The 13,515-nt window shown below is 36.5% G+C and overlaps 1 protein-coding gene across 2 annotated transcripts; it reads right to left on the bottom strand.

Annotated features, from left to right (window-relative positions):
- Nucleotides 1–254: 254 nt before the first annotated feature.
- On the bottom strand, nt 255–9,781 carry LOC103932901 (SNARE-interacting protein KEULE). Of its 2 annotated transcripts, none has more exons than XM_009342553.3 (21): nt 9,481–9,781; nt 8,857–8,915; nt 8,246–8,327; nt 7,542–7,620; nt 6,867–6,917; nt 6,668–6,764; nt 6,514–6,546; nt 6,182–6,307; nt 5,908–6,099; nt 5,734–5,817; nt 5,547–5,645; nt 5,387–5,460; nt 4,249–4,345; nt 3,606–3,731; nt 3,429–3,524; nt 3,237–3,353; nt 3,084–3,161; nt 1,147–1,337; nt 849–939; nt 670–759; nt 255–580 (listed from the first exon to the last, which is right to left on the bottom strand). In XM_009342553.3, the coding sequence occupies exons 1-21, from the start codon at nt 9,554–9,556 to the stop codon at nt 527–529; spliced, it is 1,992 nt and encodes a 663-aa protein (XP_009340828.2). In that variant the 5' UTR covers nt 9,557–9,781; the 3' UTR covers nt 255–526. The 2 variants fall into 2 exon arrangements, with proteins under 2 accessions (XP_009340828.2, XP_048425912.1); XM_048569955.1 differs by lacking the exon at nt 9,481–9,781 and adding an exon at nt 8,427–8,468.
- Between the last annotated feature and the right edge of the window lie 3,734 nt (nt 9,782–13,515).

The following is a 13,515-nucleotide window of genomic DNA, read 5'->3' as shown; positions in this document are numbered from 1 at the left end:
AATACACAGCATTTATAAGGAGAAGGGGTATGGAGATACAGTGCCGCATATGGTGTTTTGGACCTTGTCGTATTACAACCCGACACGATGACTCTAATGTGGCCGGGGGTGTCGATATTGCGTGGCTTCTCCGACAGTTTGGTTAAGTTGTAATGAATTAGGTAGTTTACTTTTCTTTGGGTTCAGTTCATTGGATTGGATTGGATTAGATGCCTGATGTAAAGGCTAATTTTTTTTTTTTTTTCTTTTATCTGTACTAGAAGTCGCACTTGTAGCTTGGATTCAATTCAGCATGTAAATTTTAATACAGATTCACAGAACCAAGAAGCAGCCGTCGGCAGGAACCCAAATTAGCTCCTTCAAGAATGTCCAGAGCTACCGGTATCAATAGGTAGGGGTTTTTATATTGAATGTTGAAAGGGGTCAAAAAGAAAAGAATATGGATACAATCAGCAGCATCTACGAATACAGATTGGCCTGGTAACGGTCCGAATGTCATTCCCAGCCCTTCCTGTCGATTCTACATTCATATCTGTAGATCATCCAACGAGAGCTCGTGTGCAGTCATCATCTTTAGTTTCTACAACATTTTCGGAAAAAAACAGTTTGTTAGGGGAGAAAGAGCGTCTCAGAATCAAGCGTTAACAGATCAAAACTATAATGTATTACCGCAATAAATGGAGCAGGATCCTCGAGACATGAGGAGCCTAGAACAACTTCCCTCTTCAGTTTAGCCGTGAGCTTGTGGCAAACCCTAAGCTGAAAATGAAACACAACTTATAAACTCACTAAGCAAGAAAAAGCGGCAATCGCAACTTCATTTAGGGACAAGTGGAACATTTTCATACCTCCGATCTAGTAGCCCCACCTACTATAACTACAAATATGCGCTGGCCCATCTTTTTGAAATCACTCGATGCATGCCGTAATACTGAATCGCTGTAGGTGCAGAAGGAGAGAATAGTTAAATAAATCATTCAAGGGGCTCTCAGAGTTGCTACTTATGAAAGATTTCCATAATGCAACAGTCCAAAAGTAGCTCTAGTTATAAGGGGCGCTCTAATTAGCTTAACAGAAAACTAAAGGAATACAAGAAAAGTGATGACTGGTCCATATTCAAAATAATCAAGTAGAGTGACATGATACCTCGAATACCCATCATCAGAATTTCGAGGCCGGGCCCATGTTGGCGTCCGTCTTGATCTCATTGAATGAGCAGCTGGAGGATGATTTACTGCCGCTACATGTGAAGTCCCAGGAAAAGTTGGACTTGGGTCATTCAAACATGGATATTCTTCCTTTGACAGTTCACCTTTACTAAGGTTTTCTACAAGTTCCTGAACGAAGAGATGATTCAGATATACTAATTGATAACTCGTACAATCATTGAAACTCAGTTTCATGATATATTCATGACATCTTGTGAAGATTATAAGACGGCGCCCTTAATTGCTTCTCTTTCTAAAGCAGTCACTAAGTAGCATGCTATGCATATTCAATGGCATGAGAATTTGCATACGACATATCTCCACGCAAGTTTCACCAGAAAATGTCACGTGAATGCCCAACTAAAATACCAAGAAAACATTATAAATGGTCATGTTTTGTCAACTCATCAGTTTGGTCCTTAATGTTTCAAACTCAGTCCCTTACCTATTCCTCTACTCATCAATATTGTCCCTGATAAAGTCGATTACAAAATCTGTTAGTGTGTTGATGTGGCATTTGTGTGGGACCTATAAAGACAATTACTGTGATGCCACATGTATTAATAAAACTTCAGTTCTTTAAGAAAAAGTTCATGATTGTAATCTTTCCTTCTTCTTAGCTTACAGCTTCTTCTTCTATGAGAACTGAAGTGGTGAGGTCAACCGAACCCATGGAAAGCCTACTGAAGAAGGAAAAGCAACCATATCTCCTTGGCAAACAAGACGCAACCAAAGCTATGTGCATAGTCAAATAGCTTAAAACTTTGACAGAAAAAAAAGAAGATAAAACGAATAAAAACAAAAGAAGATAAAACTAATAAAAACAATAAGATTGTGGTTGGGGGTCAAGGAAACCTGGGGCTTGTTTTGTGGGGTTGGACGGCGTGGTAGAGAGGGAGAGAGAGTGAGAACGAGAGAACAGTGAGCTTTGAGTTTGGTGGTGGTTGAGCTACAGGGATGGGAGTGGGAAGATGAAATAATAAATTCGTCTTCAACCTGCTTCCATACCTAGTTCAAACGCAATTCCGATTTCCTCTCTCCCCCATAGTACTCATTCACAAACACAATTTTCATTCTCGGAAACAATCCAACCCAATTGGATGCATTCTAATACTTTATCCATTCAACCATTTTCGGCAAAATGGATAAATGAATAATCAGTTTCTCGGTACTTCCCATCCCATGAAATCAATAGAAAATGTTTTTCATTGTAAATCAATTTGTGCACAACAAATCGTAAGATAATTCTAATTTCACAGGATGAAGGTGTTTGTCATGATTCGCTTGAGGAAGAAGGGAGGTTAAGAAATGAATTTTTTTTATTAGTTTTACAATTATAAACTATTAGTCTAAGAATTAAATTTTTATTAATCCATGTGGCCTTATATGATTGGCTGTGTCAATCCTATGCCGAAGCACGTCATTACACTAACAGATTTTGTAATGGAGTTAGATGTCAGGGACAACAATGATGGGTAGAGTAATAGATAAGGGAAGACATTGATGAGTTTGAAATATTAATGAACAAACTGATGAGTTGACAAAACATAAAGGACCATTTGGTGATAAAAAACCCAAACAATACCTACCCAACCCTACTGCAATTTAAATATATATCATTACTACCAGAACTAATATTTTTTTTGATAGAAATAAAAAAGCTTAAAGAACATGGTCATCGATTTAACTGAGAGGCAACTCAATTACATTTTGTTTTGGTTGTCCCAAAAACAAGAACTGAGATAGTTGAGAGGCAAATTGGAAGAGTTACCATAGACCAACAAACTCTATATAGCTGTTCTAATCACATGACATTTACCCAGACCATTCACCCATATAGACTAAGTGGGCTACAAAATAATCAAAAAGGGGTACCTCTATTATGGGATAAAAGCGCGCAAGCTGCCATGTTTCTCCTTCACTTGGACGTTCTTTCCTAGCTCCACGTTTCTTCTGAAATTGAATAGCCCCTTGTTAGATATTGATTGAACAATTGAAAGAACTCTCAAAGATTCTGTATACATTCACCTTATGAATGTCAAACTTCAGAGAAAACGCCCCTGTGCTTTTTTTGGTATCTGGTGCTCCCCCAAGTAGTTTCATATTATTCACGGCATTCATATCATCCGGTGGTAATTTTGCTAACTGAAAACAAGAAAAGTACCACAGTAAACACTTGAATGAGATTAGATACACTGATTGACCTCAGGTGGTACCAACCTTCATCAAATTGAGACCCTTCTCGCCCTCAAATTTCTCAGGATAAATGGCTGCAAGAATCATCAACAAGCGCAACTTATTTTCACCAGTTGTATCCTGCATAAAAATGGTATATAAAGTTTATAGAACACAATGACAATGAATCTTGCATACTCGTATACTTCTAAAGTTTCTTACATCTTTTGTCGTCAAAAACTTGATCACATCTTTCATGCCCGCATCTCCAAAAACAAGATCCTGCTCCAACTGCCCAAGTTCTCGAAGCCCAAACTCCCGGATAATTCTGTTAACCTTTCCTGCAATCTGGAGAAATAAAATAATATTTGCCTAAATCCATGATTTCCATGTTCAAAGTCAACAGCTCAAACTTTCTTTCTGCCATTCAATATGCTATCACTTCTGTTGTGATTCGTACTCCATCCATTGACTTTTTAGTTTGTAATTTGTATTTGCTGAGTTACTTCTTGGTTTGCTTAAAATGAAGCCTCATCCAAAGACAAATTTATCTTACAGTTGGACAGTGGAAACATTGAGGTGGAAACAGAGCAAAAAGTGGAATACATATGTGACATTTGGACAGCACTTATTCAAGAGGCAAAAGGGTGGCCACATGAATATGTCTAGATGTATAAAGTCGTTCATTTAACAGGTTTGTTCTGTTTTAAGAATCTTCTTAGCTAATTCAATTATAAATAAACTACAGCAATGGTCACATTATTTATAATTGTCGTCAGAAATACTGAACAGAATCCCTTAACCAAAGTTTTGAATTTTGATGGTGGAATTTTGCTAATCAAACAGATACTTCAAATGAACTAACCTCTACGTGAAGGGAGAGTTTGTCAATTTGTTCACTATATTGTGGCAATGCTTGAACCATCTTTTGCAAATCCCTTGTAGATAGTTCGCGAGCATCTCTATATAACACGTGAGAATTTAGGTGAGAAACAAAACACAACAACACGAACTGGCATACCAATAGACTTGCCTAAGCTTTGAATGTTTAAACAGAAAAATGACGTGATTAAGTTGAAAGAGAAAATCTCATATCCTTTTTCTTGGATGCGGACAGTAATATTATGAATTATTTTAGAGGATGCAAGTAATCCAAGATTTTTGACCAAGGCCCGAAGAACAATTTTATACCCTTCATACAATAACCCCACCACAAGCAGCTCGTTCGATCTATCAATAGTAACTATAAATCCCTCATATATAAGCTTCACTATATATATAGTTTACGCATATAATATGAGTTTTCTACTTAAAAAAATCAAAGTGCTCAGCACCAGAATTTAGCTGTATTAACCACGAATCCATTGCAAAAAAGTCTGGTTGGCAGACCCTACGAGGAGAAACTCCTTGCACCAATGAAATACACATGATATGATGTGAGGCACACATATCTTCATCACGTAACAATGATTTGCACAAATCAAGGATTAGCACTGTGCCAATATGTAATGTCTATAAAATCCAGCCAAGCAGTCCCATGTATTGGCATGGAATTTCTTGAGCAGGTCCTTGTTTTATGAGAACTTAGTACTTGACTATTCAAGAAAAACCAAACTATTTTTAACCAGAAACACTCCTACCCAGTTAAGAAATCCATTATGGACAAAAGAACAGGCGAATTTTGCAAGCCACTACAAAATTAGGCTCTGTTTGTTTGACCAGAATGATAGAATGATTCAACCAGAAGAGAAGTTACACAGTTAGCCTGACTCCAGTATTTCTATCAGCCCACTGAACAGGGTGCATAAATTCCTTATGTTTCATTTCAAACTAGTCAAAGATTGTGTATTAATGGAATAGCAAAACAAATTCCACTCATGATCTAAATCCTGGAAAACAAGGTTTTACAGCTATTCCTTACTCAAAGAAAGTTAGAAACAAGTATATAATTAGAATTCATTTAAAAAAACAAAAGAGAAGTTAAGAAATATATACACGCGAACCTTGAACCGTGGATCTGTGCAGCCTTATTCCTTGATACGAAGTTGGTCATTTTCTCATGCAGTCGTTCACTAGCCTGACAAAGGTCAAATGAAGGAAAAAAAAAATTAAATAATTTATGCCTGTGTAACCCCGAAAAATACAAATAGGCACAGGACATACATCTGCTATATGTGCGTGGCGAAGCTCAAGCCAGACAGGATCATGATCCTCTAAAAGAACCTCTTTTTTCTCAGGTGGACCACCAGTTTTGCTTGGAACCTATAAACAATCCCTTTATAAAGCATCCAAAAGAAACAAAAACACAAACTTTGAAAGCACATCTATGTAAATGGACATTTCAACTTACCTCATGCACGTACTTATTTCCATCCATATTTAGCAGGTCATGACACATGGCATCATATGTCCATTCGTGTATGAGAGGTGCAATCTGAAAATTCAAGTGAGTATTCATTATAATAATAAAGCGAATACCACTTTGCATGATATGCTTTTATAACCAACACATGCACCTAAAAACCTGATCGACAGATCTGTCAAGGACAAGCAACTCGCATGTTTCTGCCTCAGGGAAGTTCTTAATTGTATTTTTATATTTCATGAGACAATCCCAGATCCCAGCCGCAAGCTTTGTAGGAATTAAATCACGAAAAGTGGTCATCGTGGTGGCATCAAGTGACTTTGCAGCTCGATAACGCACACAAGGAAATTCCTAGGAAATAAAAAACAAATAGGTGTTTCAGAAAACCTGAACCGAATATTCAATCAAAATTTAACATCATTATAACATGTACCCTTAACGAAGCAAAAACTGTGGCAACACGAGCAGCCATCACATTCAAACATGCAACACCTTTGCGTGAATCCTCCTCATCCCCATAAAGTTCCTCTAAAGCCCTCTCATTGTTGGTAACAAAAGCCTGTGCAAAGAAATTACAAAACAGAAAAGCCATGAACTTTTTTTTTTTTCCAACGAATGGCTGTAAATGCTTACGAACATTGAATCTTAATATCACTTGAACCCCAAATTTAAATATACATTAAACAAAAATTCTTTTGAAAAGGATATAATATAAAATGATGACCACAAATAAACCAAAACTTTGACTGCAGTAGCGTCACATACCTGACCGTCTATTGCAAAATATTCCAAATTCATCTGCAAATTTGCCCAAATCAGCATCTTCTTACTTTTGACCAACAACAAAGAAGACAACTGACTGATACATAAAATTCTGCTAACTTATCAATCTAGGATATGTTTGAAAAATAACTATAACCTCGATCAATTTAGCTATGCGAGTTAACACAGTTCCATCCTTCTTGATGTGACTAACTAATTCTCTTGAAATAGGTGAACTAAAGAAAACAAATGCCCTAGGAAGACAAGAAAAGAAGAACCATTAGAACCTTCAAGCCTCAACATGATAAAAACCACAAAAGCAAATAGAACAAGGCAACTGATATTGCTGCACATACTTCCTGTACAATGGTGATCTTCCTGACATGTCTGACAAGAACATGATAACACTGCAAATTAACACCAGAGAGAGAAAGTTAGAGAGGCTGCCATCTATATGGCTGATGTTAAAAAACCAACAGGGAATAGGTAATTATTCAAACAATCACTTCGGCATTATATTAAGCAGAAAAAAAATTTATTTCACATTTTACTCGCGGGAAATGCTCAATCAAAGAGGTGAGAAAGAAACAAAGGAAAATTTTAGGAAAATATTTCCCTCTACGGACAGGGAAACAGATGGAGTAAGAACAGAGAATAACTGAACAACCCTAAAGTTAAAAATATAGTTAACAATTCAATCGAACTTTAGGTCTCAAACTTGTGATTTGTCAAGTTTTGTCTGGGCCTCACTATTCCTGAAACCTTAGGTTGTACAATGTGTTACAATGATTGTTCTACATTCTAACATCCCTTCACGTGTGGGCCTCTCTCCAGCCTTCAAGAGCCCAAACATACATAAATTGGTAGAGTTGTAGGATCTTACTCTAATATCATGGAACATTGGTTAGCTACCAATGTTCCCAAAAGTTAAAGTTGTTTGGATGATCTCTTACTGCCAACATGCTACAAAAATAAAAACATTCAACAGATAGGTTCTCTCACTCTCTCCAATAAAAATTAAAAAGTATTACTTCTCTTTGGTAGGCTGCATAAAGTATATAGCATCCATGGAGGGCAATGGCTGCCTTCGCCTGAATATGTCTTCAACCACTGCAAGAAAATACGTATTGTAGTTACAAGTTAAAAACAACCCACCAACTTAAGTTTTAATAGAAGCCCATCAACCAATATATCATGTTAAATGATTGGCCTCAGAAAATAAGTGGGAGACAAAAAACAGGGCAACCACTTGTCAGCTTAAAATGGCAACAATGTAATATTCACAATTCTATAGCCACAAATCACACGCCGAGAACAAAATTGCCTCAATTCAATGTCCTCGACTCTACACAACAGATATAACTTGGTAGCATGTCAAATAAAAAATAATCAAATACCATGCAGTGACCAGTCAGCAGCTTCAGATTAGGGCTTCTACAATAGCACTGACAATTTTATAGTGTGGAATATTGTATCACACATTTAGTAAATGCTACCAGAATGGGATGCGCAATGGCTTTTGATATATACCCAAAGAAATGCAGCACCTTGTTATATAGTTAGGTAAATGTGACTGACAAATAACTACTAAGTATTATTGAATACCATGACGATGCGGCATCCTCTTCATGCGGCTGGTAAAAATAGATTGGCCAGATAGCAGATACCAAGGCAATGCACTAAAATACAAAAATATAAAGTAAAACTTTTCAGGGAGAGTCCTTTTGATTCTTACATGAAACACCTTCATCTGTAATGTCAGCCATTTTGCATGCGTAAGACATTATCTTAACAGTAAGTTTGTCCATGATAAGTACCTACAGCAATGGCGATCACATAACAATTGCAACTAAACAAAGAAGAATATCATCACATGGAAAATTATCATCAGTTTATAAGAGAGATAGTGGGTTCACCAGATAAAAGAGAGAAAATAGTCCTTTACCCTAGAGATACACCTGTTATATCTCCCAACTATTAGAGAGTACATTCAGGGCTTGATCAAATAATTCACTTACAAGCTCTATTCCAGAGTACACGATAAAAATAAAGTAGATTTTATCAATTATAGACGAGAAAAATCCCAACAAGTAGTATACACAATATAAGCACACAGAACACATGTATTTCCTGTTGAGGTTCAGAAACTTTCCCAGTTCATTATTATGTCTACGAGTATTACAAAACAAATACTTTCATAAAAGATGTACTCCCCCATTCATAGATCCTATAATCTCTGGAACATATGTAAGCACTTTTTATTATGCAAACATAAACTTATAGTCACAAAAATTACGTAAATCAAATTTGTACAACAATTGACATCATAATACTAGTTGCATTTACCTTCCAGGTTGCTTTTGAATCCCCTGTTTTGCAAGACCGAAGCATTTCAATTAACAATCCTAAACACAACATTTCGGAAGTCAGTCACAAAACGGCCACGCAACAACTAACCACCATCAATTATAAACAACAGTAACAGAGTGATCTTAGTCCATATCTAGAACAAGCTGGTCGACCTCGCCCAAAAATAAACATTAACTGCTATACCTCCACCGATACAAAACCAGTCTAGCTGCTGCACATTGCACTGCAGCGGATCAGTGCTCCTCTTACATTGAACATCCAATACAGATTTTTCCCGCCCTACCGAAATCCCAATAGGCTAGCTACCTCATTCTCACCGTACATTTCATCCATCCAAATCTTCGCGATTTACTAATTGTGATTACTAATTGTTGTCACAGATTATTACAAACTCCAAAAAATCATTGAGCTTGTAGTTTCTACTGCTATTTTACTAAATCACAGAAATAGTTCAGTAACCAATAAGTTTCTGAACCAATTACAATACAAATTCATCAGCTTAGAGCTTGATTCAGATGCTAGTATTAATTAAATCGATAATCAAAGAAACTGAAGTGGAATTTAAACGAAAGCGAGTAAGGATAGAGGGAGGGAACTCACGGTCGCGGCTGATTTGCTTGAAATTCTTGTAGTCGCCGCCGTATGACGACGACGAGTCGGAGTCAGAGAACGACATGGTCCGAGCTTTTTCTCCTTCCCTTCCTTTCCAGGCCGATCGATTCGCGGGAAGAAAGAGTCGGACGCGGGGAGGGGAGAGAGAGAGAGAGAGAGAGAGATCGCGCAGTGGCGGAGGTCGGAGGAGAGGGGAAATGAAATTTGCTTTTCTTTTTTCTTTTGTTTCCTTAAGTGGAAGTTAATTGGGGAAAGGGAATGGGAATTTGATTCCGGAGGTTTGGGGGTGGTGATGACGTGTTGACTTTGAACTGGCAAATGCAATTCGCGTTTTGGCTGAATGGAGGAGAGAGACAGAGACGGACAGAACCAGGAGAGGAATTGAGAAAAGAAAAGACTTGTTGACTTTGATCTCTTCTTTGCTGCTGGTTTTCTAGAGTCTTCGATAGCTCGTTGGGAGTGATTTTAAAATAATTGAAATTGTTTTTTTGAGAAAGTGTTGAACTGTTTCTTATATGATGCACATTTATGTACTTTTTGCAGGAAGTATTTTAAATGTTTTTCTAAGATTTATTTGCATTTTAATCAAGGATTGGTTTAAAAAATATTTTCACCAAAAAGTGCTTTCATATATTTTGAAAACACTTCCAAACAGACCCTAAATTAAACATTATTGTGATATTAATTATAGCACATGTGGTTGCGTAAATCACTAGTAGATTGTATTTAGGTTATTAGAAGATTTTATCCATTTATGATTGTATTGCTTGCAAGTCAAGAAATTCTATCATGTTTACTATAAATAAAAGCACAAGGCATAAAAAATAAAAAACAGAATTCCTCGAGCCTTTCTCCATCTCTCTCTGGTGCACTTTCTTTCTCCCTTCAGTAAAATAGGTCATAACACTTTATCAAGCATGCTCTTGATAGTTATTCTACCTCAAACTCGTTCACAAGATTCTGTTCGCCTCCTAAATTCGCCATGGGTCTCGTGGGCATGCCAGGAATATGCTCGAATAAGAAACTGGTGGATGCGAGCATGCCACTACTAGATGCCGCTAGTAGATGGGATTTGAATGATTGAGATTGCATTTGAGTTCGACTTCTAACCAAGAGATTGTGCCATTGAGTGGGAGCGGCTCAAATCAAGGTTCTTTCTTTGCCTTAAAGATATGGACTTCACTAACGTGGAGAGATGTAACAATAAGTAAATGACAAGTTTGCTAGAAGTGTAAATGCCAAAGGAAAGTAAATGACCAGTATTGTAGATTGCTTGTAATTTAAATGACTGAAAATGCAGTTTTACATAAATGTAATTATTTAAAGTACAAAGCATTATAAGTACAAAGGGATGCCAAATACAACGTTCGAGCTTGTTCCCAATAGATCAAGCAAGTTGCTCTAGTCTTGTGGCAATTTCTAGTGGTTTGGGGAATGGCTTTGAAGGTTGTAAATAAAAATACAAAGGAGATCGATACTACTGAGTGAGCAGTAGAGCTAAAAACAAGGAAAGTAAAGGGTGCTTGGCTAAAAGGAAATGTTTACAAGGAAATTGAGGAGCTGATTTGAGTAGAGTTGCTTGATTGATTGGTTGAGTGTCTTTAATCCTTTTGCCTCTGCTTCTTTATATAGAGAACTGAGAGAGCCCCTTTGCTGTGAACATTGAACTTGTGGAGAGAAGCTCCACTGCCAGCTTGCACATGAAATAATATTAAAAGAGGCCAACTCACATTCCCACCACATGTCTATTGATCCTACTTGCAATAAATTAATATTTAAAAGAAGCAAGTTGGCTTCTTTCCTCCACATGTCCATCTCCCATGTCTACTAACATCCTTACTCACAATAAAACCACCACTTCAAACCATGTGGAGAAACATTCCCACATGCAACTTTTAGTATATTTGCACACTAATACCCCAAAATGTCATATTTTCACTTTTAATTCCAAATAAGTAAAATTGTGCATATTTTAGGTGCAAACAGATTCATCATCACAATCTAGGTTATTCTAAAACACGATCTAAATTGTCGACATATTTTTAGCCTAATTGCTGATGTGAAAATTAACTTGACACACTCAAATTAAAACCCTATTTGTGACAATTGTAATATATATGCAAGTAGGGACCGTTCTAGACCGAGGATTAACTAGGGATTCTAATCAACACAACTAAGACTTAAAAACACTAATTTAGACTCTATAGACTTAAAACAGCAACAAACTCTCAAAAAGTCTCAATTCTAGACCTAACAAGCGGTTTTGACGAAAATAAAACTTAACTTGACTCAAAAGACTAAAAGAAAACAGATTTTGACTCAAATAACAAGACTAAATGAAAAGGGGATTGTTTTTGACGAAATTAAAACTTAAAACAGAAACTTTGTATAAAACGCTTTGTAAAAACGAATTTGGGTGAATTAAATGGGTGAAAGGCTAGTTAGAGAGTCCTTCTCCACACATGATATATGCATATGAACCAATTTCCATTTATTATTCCTTTAGACTATGAATGACAACGCCCCAAGTTAGTTGCATCGCACAACTAACCATCAGATTTTCCTTATTTCATTGAATTAGATGGAATACGCATCGCAATCAAATTATCTTTCTCAAGTTCCCTATATGAAATGCATAATAAAGATACATATCAAAAGTCATTAAGTTCTATGAAAATCATAAGCATTGACAAGGCATTCATTACCATGAAACGCATGAGACTCATGACAAGGATTTACTTAACACGATTGTGACTAGCAACCTCCACTACTTGTGAATATAAGTGAATAACTATTATGTGAAACTCCCTTATACTCTAGCATCAAATTCATGCATGCAAATTAAGTGTCGACCCTCAACCAACATACATAAACAAGTTTTGATAACTTAGATAAGCAAATCACATTCAAGACTTAAGAAACAATAACTGGATATAATCAATTCAAATAAGACATATCATGGCTTCGAATTCACCTCTAACTAAAAAGAAATTAGTTCCACATGTTCATCATAATTGAAAACCAAATTAATATAAACATTGAACTAAAACTAAGGATAGAATACACCTAGAAACACTCCACACTCCAATGGCATGCACGGCACTCCTTGGATGGCAGATTGCACAAGTTTTCTTCTCCTTCCTTCCTTGCTTGTGGCACTAGGGTGATGTGGTGTGAATTATGGTGTTTGATGGCTGAAAGTATGAATGAATGAATGAGTGAATGGATGGTTTGAATGGTGCGGCAAACACTTGTATTTATAGGGCTAGGGAATACACAATTTCTGAAGAGTAAAGGATTGCACAATCCTAAGAGGAAAGGGTTAATGCTTTTAGAAACTAAGGGGGAAAGGGATAGGAAATTCGCCAGAAATTAGGGCTTCTAGAAACTAGGTATTTTGTGGCAAAAATTAGATTTCTAGAAGGGATAAAGGGTGTGGAACCTATTTAGGAGGAGATAGGGTCTTGTAGAACCATATATTTAGGTGTTCTAATGTGAAATTAAGCCCACTTTGCAGCAGGAATTAAGGTAGCAAAAGATTAGGATAGGATAAGATAAGATAAGGTTGGATAAGATAAGATTGGATAGGATAAGGTTGGATAATGTTCCTTATTTCTTGCTCTTTCCTTATCTTCTTTGTCTTTGAACTTCTTTCTCCAGATTGTAGCATTTCCTAGCCTCTCTTGACTTCAATTTCGTCCATCCACTTTGCTCCATAGTTAAGCTATCCAATCCATGCCCAAAACTGCTCCAAATGGCTCCAAAATGCACTTTCTTGCTTCTTTTGCCATTAGGACCTAAAAACATACGAAAATAGCTTAAAAGACTATAATAAGTAGTAATTAACTAACTAAATGCAAGGAAACAACATAGCTAAGTAGCATAAATATGCTCCTATCAATTGCATGCAACATTCATTATTGATCATATACTCTAATTTTTTATTACCGAATTATATATTCTACTCAAATTGTTTTTTGCAATTATATTAGTGCTTCATAATTGTAATGAATTGCATCTATG

Source organism: the organism of the source record quoted next, unplaced genomic scaffold (assembly GCF_019419815.1).
Source record: "Pyrus x bretschneideri cultivar Hongxiangsu unplaced genomic scaffold, Pyrus_bretschneideri_v1 Contig101, whole genome shotgun sequence".
Classification (NCBI taxonomy): Eukaryota; Viridiplantae; Streptophyta; class Magnoliopsida; order Rosales; family Rosaceae; genus Pyrus; species Pyrus x bretschneideri.
This window is presented reverse-complemented; position numbering and strand designations above follow the sequence as displayed.

What these genes read in the sequence shown, in the direction of transcription:
- LOC103932901 (XM_009342553.3), bottom strand. Translation starts at nt 9,556, where the DNA reads ATGTCGTTCTCTGACTCCGACTCGTCGTCGTCATACGGCGGCGACTAC. An exon ending in GAAATAAGTACGTGCATGAG is followed by an intron (nt 5,646 to 5,733) that starts GTAAGTTGAAAT and finishes GATTGTTTATAG; the next exon opens with GTTCCAAGCAAAACTGGTGG. An exon ending in GCCACGCACATATAGCAGAT is followed by an intron (nt 5,461 to 5,546) that starts GTATGTCCTGTG and finishes GACCTTTGTCAG; the next exon opens with GCTAGTGAACGACTGCATGA.